The following is a 6,766-nucleotide window of genomic DNA, read 5'->3' on the forward strand; positions in this document are numbered from 1 at the left end:
GAAGTTGATCATTTTTGACATAGAATGTCCTCCACACAGCTTACTTGAAAAACCAAATAAGTTTTGTTTGACTGCTGATTGTGAACAAGCATTGAACGAACTGAAGCAAGAAATAACCACTAGTATTGTATTAGCATACCAAATACTTGGAAATCAACTCATTATAGATGCAGAGGATAGTAATTTTGCAGTAGGAGCAGTTATCACAAGTACAGTATGGAAAAGAATATGGAGTTGCCTACTATAGCATGGCAATGAATGCTGCAAAAAGGTAGAATTGTATAACTTGGAAAGAGCTACTAAACGTTTTTCGAGCCCTAAGTCATTTCCATCATTACCTATCTGAACAAAAGTTTATACTCCAGACAGATCATGCATCATTGAAGTAGCTGAAGAATTTTTGCAATCCAGAAGGCCAGATATCAAGATTGCTCCAGAAACATCATGCATCATCCAGGATGGAACCCTGGAAATACTGAGGCATTATCCTGAAGACCAAATATTAATGAAGAATGTAGTGTGCGTGAAAATATGAAACCATGAGATAATATAGAAAACCAACCTAAAGTATAACACAGTATAGTCAAAGATGGGGCATCCACAACTGAGAATGGAAAAATAATATGGTCCAACACTCAGCAGTAAGATCTTTGGGCAAAAAATATAAGTTTGAAACCAATTATTCAGTGGGTCAAGAATAGCGCAGAAAAACTCTTGTGTCAAACAATGATTTCATACAGCCAAAAGACAAAGATGTACTTGGCACTGTGAGAATAATTATGCCTACAAGAAGGCTTGTTAGGTTGGAAATGGAAAGATACCAGTACAGTTGGTACTTCCACAAACTCTACATTATGAAGCAATATGTCATCTACGAAGCCTTCCAACATGTGGGCACTTATGTGTTAGGAAGAACCTGGGGAGATTAAGAGGATACTTCTACTGGGTTAGGTGATGGGGATCAGTAGTATGTGAACTATACTATGAGCAAAAATATCCATGAAAGAAACAACATGGGCAGATACAGCAGAAGTGTGTTGGAGCACCACTAGAGAGAGAGTTGCTGTCAATGTCTCTGGCCCTTTGCCACAGAGTAATTGTGGGAATAAATACATCAATGTTGTGATGTATTATTTTGCCAAGTGGCCAAGAGCTTATGCTGTTCCTAACTAGGAAGCAGAGAATTATCAATCAACCTTGATTATGGAAATGTGTCAGATCCTTGGAATAAAAAATATCAAAAAAAACAGAGTGTTGTACAGAATATAGAGAGAGAATATGGAACACCATTGATGTCATATGTGACTTTACCCTGAAAAGACTTAAACAGCAATAAAGTGAAAAGTCACTATGATGTTAATGCTGATAATACTGGATTTCATTGAGGTGACCCAGTATGGTTGTACAATCCCCACTGCAAAGAAGGATGGATTCCAAAGTTAAGCAAGTGTTGGGAATTACCAAAGTCTGTACTAAAAAGAATCAATGATGTAGTTTATAGAATCCACAAGGATAGGTGATCTAAGTAAAAGTCATCCACCATGATCTTTGGAAGTAGTTCAGTGAGAGAATGGTAAGCTAAGTACTTCAGGATAGAATTTGCCAGTAGAAAGTCAACCTGCTGAAGAGCCATCTACCTAGAAAGAACTCCCCCAGTGACAGGACAGAAACTGATAATAAGGGACAAGAGGTCATCCCATCTGTGTACCATAACTGTAGTTTTGAGTAGTAAGTAGAAAACAGGAATGATATAAATGCCAGAGAGAGGAAGCAGTGAATGATTGAGATATTCAGTTTAGTGTGAGTTAACAGTGAGAGTTAGACAGCATGATTGATTAGTGAGAAAATTTTGCAAGTTAAGCATATGCACCATTAGCCTCATAATTTCTGTTAAAACATTGTTTGTGAAATTGAGCTTTCAAATGAATGTAACCTGTACTGTCAAAAACATTATTGAAGAAATAAATTAATTTGTTATTGTTGTATGGACTGGACTTGAAATTATTTTTACTAAATAATACAAAAGAACCCACCCAACAATAGAAGAGGTTACAAATAATGTCATTTTTACATTTGAGGCCATTCTTTTTGTTATAGCTGTGTTAGCAGACCTTTATTCTATTTTTTGCTGTAAAAATACATAAGTTTGATTTCTAAGCCCCCAAAAAATTTCTTATCCTTTTGGAACCACAACCTATAAGATGTTACTGTGATATTCTTATGTACCTAATCCATAGAGATAATTGTACATCTTATATTTTTATGGGATTTACCTATAAGGTCCAATAGATTATATTAATTTTATGTATAGTAGGAGAAGTATGCAATTAGCACAAAACACTAATATCAAGTATTAAGCAAGTTACTCTTTAAGAATATTTATAATTGTTTTTATTTTCAGTTGCTTCAACATTATCAAGAAGAAAATCAAATACTGGAAGAACTTGTAAAAACAAAAGATGACAAGATTTTTGAGTTGGAAGAACAACTTTTAAGTCTAAATCAGGTTTGTAGATTTAATGCTTTATATTTAAACTTTAGGTACTTGAAGGTACCATTCAGTCTAGCGTATCATTATTACTGGTTTTACTGGTTGTCTGCTGATCTTCATGAATGTCTATTACTATGTAGAAAATGAATGGGTTGGATGATTATCTTTCTTGCTCAGCAATAATTATAATTATTGATATAATTTTTATTTTGATAAGAAAAAGGTAGTTTAGGTGTGCTATTTTCAGATCTTTGATTGATAAAATTATTGGATTTTTTTATATTAAATTGGGATTTTAAGTTTTTCCTAATATACTTTACCATTCAATGTACCTATTGGATAATACCTATTTTTCCACTGTAATTGGCGACCGTTGATTCCAGTTGTAAAGAGTTAGATGGACATGTTCATTAAAACAACTATTTTATATAAATAGCAATAAATCTTAAAGATAAATCTGCATTTATCTTTTATAATAGTTTTTCTGCAACTCCTTTCACACACTATAAAATATTTCATTCTATTGAAAGGAAACACTTAAAACCTCAAAATAACACAAGTTCATATACATATCCAGTAATAGGATGCATTCAGCACAGAAAGGTTACCAACTTTTTAAGAAACATAACCTTACAAGATTATAAAAATGAACAGTGCAAATATTTAGACATAAAATTTTTGTTCAAAAAATAATGTGGCAAAAACTTAATATATATATTCTTAGCATTCACAATTTCACTGAGTAAAATATTTTATTATAAATATTAAGCTGAATGCTGACTTACATAATCCATAAATAGTTACAGAAGGTTAATCTCACTTTATAAGAATGGTTTGCCCTGATGTGTTGCCAAGTATGCTAGCCATGGTGCTATGGGTGACCAGGTTATGCCAAGTTCCCTGCCATTCAACAGAGTAATGCCACCACAGATGTTTATGGCTGGGATAAAATGCCACAGTCCTTTCTGAGGAGAGATATTCATATAGCAAGACTGTTAAATGATATAGAGTCAAAAGCCACATCTTGTGGATGAAGGTAACCTTCAGAGTATTTAGAACAGTAATGTGCTTTGAAATCACATGGCATATTCAGGTAGAACTGAATTAGCTCTAGAACAACATTGGACAGGTTTACTGGAGATTCATCAAGATATTGATTATGGAATAATACTATAACTCTTACTAACTGGATTGATATTAAATTAAATAAAGAGAATGGACACAAAGTGATGCATGAAATGAACAGTATTTGTTATGTAATGAAACACAAACATAATGTGTGTACCTAATAAGATGTTTTAAACATGTTGGACTGTTGCTTTCACTGGATTGTTTCATCTGTTTACTCTTCCATATCCTGTTCCTTACTCGGTTGAAGTTTCATACCACATTGCCAAATTCAAGGTCCCTTAGTTTCAAAGAAACCTCACATTTACCCAGTGTGACATGTGCTACCCATATGACTGGTCATTCTCATTACAACATTACCTCATCTTAAACAGGTGGGGGCATAACCACTTAATACCACCTCACCTGAACAAACATTGAAGGATACTGCAGTTGACATCCTTAAACAATATTTCATATCAAGTAATAATCTCCCAAGATAGTGACAGCCTGACAGATATTATCTACTTCTGAGAACAACAAAGGAACAAAAGTAACTTCAAACAATATCAACTTAATGATTTTCTCAACCACATGTTATGTGAAACTTGTACACATTCAGAACAAGCACTAAATTCAGAATAGACAATATGATACTAAAAGAAACACAATATATTCATATGCCACAATTCTACCCCCTTACCAACTTGGAGCAATGCCCTCATTCAGAAAGTGAAGCCCATAGTTATGAAAGACAACTCTCCAACCAAAAATCCCTTTGTAATAAAGTTGGGTGCATCTCTGATACTGTTAATAAGATTAATTTGATAAAAGCTTACAAGCCAAAATATTACAAACTTCCAGCTGGAATACATCAGAATCAACAGCAATTTTCATAAGAAAGATGGCCAAACATGTTGGAATTTCAACAGTTCCAACTGCCATATATCTGTCAAGGCCTATATAGATTCAGTGAATTTTCATGTCTTTGGTCCTCTTAAATCTGATCTAAGAAGCCAACATCCATGTAAGATCTGTTGAAAGATTGTGAAGATGTGTTGTCTTAAGTTAAACCTTACCATCCTTTCCAGAAGTTCAAGTGTACAATGTAAAATGCACTGTCACTCAATAGGGCATAATCATAGCCATAAGACTGAGCACGATCATGGGCAGCACAAGCATGAAGGGGGAATTGGGAGGGGCCAACTGCCTCCAGGCACCATGCAAAGAGGGCACTGTCTGGGGCTGGTCAATGACTGTTTTAAATATTAGGGGTGCCAAAAAAGAGCATTGCCCCTTGGCACAGTGAATCCTCACGCTGCCACTGAGCACAGGACCTGGAATATAATTTTTATCATGTATAATTAAACCTCAGTATTTTAACAAACACATAGTCATTATATCTATACACAAACATATCTTATTTCTTGTTACTTTAATCATTTTATTGTTTTCCTTGACACACTTTAGGATCTGGCAGCAGCTGAGAACAAGAACAGAAAGCTTCAAGAGGAAAACTGTGCTCTTCTTCATGGAATAGCAAAGCTCCAGATGCAGTAAATGACACACTAAAACCTCATCTCATTAAAATAAAATAGGTATCACATCTATAGTAAAATAAGTTATTGAAAAAAGAAGAACCATAATGAAAAAAGTACATCATAAAAAAACATTCAAGATTTTACTTAAGTGTAAATGCAGTTTATAGGGAAGATAGTAATAGAACCACCAAGTGTGCTACTCAGTACTATACTAATACAATCCTGGTTAAGTCCTATTTAAAAGAATACTTTTAGTGGGAAGAATATATTTTTTGTTAATGTTTTTCAAAATCTGTATTATAAAAAATTGTAGTGTTTTACATTTTTATGACAGAAAAATACTGGAAATAGTACTTTCAAAATCCCCTGTAAAAGTTTTTGTTACATAAATGAAGTTTACTTCAGAAAACTGATCACGCATTATTCTCTTATAATACAACAATGTAGATTGATAGTTTTTATAATTATTGACAAATGTAAGTGCGGTCGAGTAAATTTTTGTATTTTTTCTAATGTAGCGTCTTAAACAGCCATGAAAAACATCAACGTATATATAATTTTACTCTTGTTGATTATAAACTATTCTCAAAGCAGAAGCACCCTTTAAGATCATAAGATTCTTGCTAGTGAAATTTCAGTTTGTTCAATTCATTCTATAAAGAGAATTGTTGATTATAGATTTAAGGTACATGTTGTAAAACACTGGCCTGGGTTGATGTTTTTGTCTCATTATAACATATATACTTAATAAATGACTATTGTGAATATAAAAATGGAAATTTTATATTAAAAAAATTCTTATTGTTTGTACTTAACTACAAATATTTTATTTCTCTAGTGTTACTTATTTACATGTGTTATGAAATCTGAATGAATTTATGATAAAATTTAAATCAAACTTGTATTATGTGCAAAATGTTTAATTGTTAGGAGTTTAGATTTCCAATAAATTATCACATAACTTTCAATGTACTAAATATTATTTGAAAATGAACATTCAACATGTTTTTCAGTGTCTACATCACATTTGTGCCAAGGTTTTATTTGATGTGAATAAAGAATGTGTGGAGAACAGTAAATGTAGTAAAATAATTTACAATCTGATGATCTGACTTGTGAATGTGCTGTGTATACTTTTTGATATTTGTAAAAAGGTTATTTTATTTCAACAAATAAAATAAAAGTGCATAAACAACAATCTAGGCTGTTTAAAAATAAATTTCTAGTCTTGGTTGATATTTGTATTCAATACCTTCTTACTCTTTCATGTCCAAAAATAAAAAAGTGATTATGGCACCATCTAGCTTTATAGTCAAATTTATCACAGAAATTTTTGAGATTATATAGGTTTCCATAGATTTTGCTATCTGGTTTCCTTCATTAGCTCAAACATGTTTGCTTATGTTTGATCGGCTTACATAATGTTTCAGCTTTCATCAGTCTAGCTAGGATCATAATAGAGATTATTTCTTTAGGTGTGGAGTTTCTTTATGCTAACATTTCTTTCTCCTTTTTTTATCAAAAGTACTGAGTCTATATGGCTTTCCAGCTAGATGTAGAACAATGTTTTCATCACACTGCAGTGGTATTAATTTTAAATACAAAACAAATGTAACTTTTCTTCTTA

General features: G+C 32.6%; 1 protein-coding gene across 1 annotated transcript in view; it reads left to right on the top strand.

The window, feature by feature from the left end:
- The window catches only part of LOC111083559, a gene marked incomplete at its 5' end in the record, with an annotated part of 12,998 nt that extends 6,563 nt beyond the window's left edge, over positions 1-6,435 (top strand). Inside the window, 2 exons of the mRNA XM_022380150.1 lie at positions 2,402-2,506; positions 5,069-6,435. Of these exons, the coding sequence (XP_022235858.1) occupies positions 2,402-2,506; positions 5,069-5,158 (195 nt within the window). The remainder of the gene's footprint in view (positions 1-2,401; positions 2,507-5,068) is intronic.
- Between the last annotated feature and the right edge of the window lie 331 nt (positions 6,436-6,766).

The sequence above is a fragment of the Limulus polyphemus genome, unplaced genomic scaffold, assembly GCF_000517525.1.
Source record: "Limulus polyphemus unplaced genomic scaffold, Limulus_polyphemus-2.1.2 Scaffold10084, whole genome shotgun sequence".
Taxonomy (NCBI): Eukaryota; Metazoa; Arthropoda; class Merostomata; order Xiphosura; family Limulidae; genus Limulus; species Limulus polyphemus.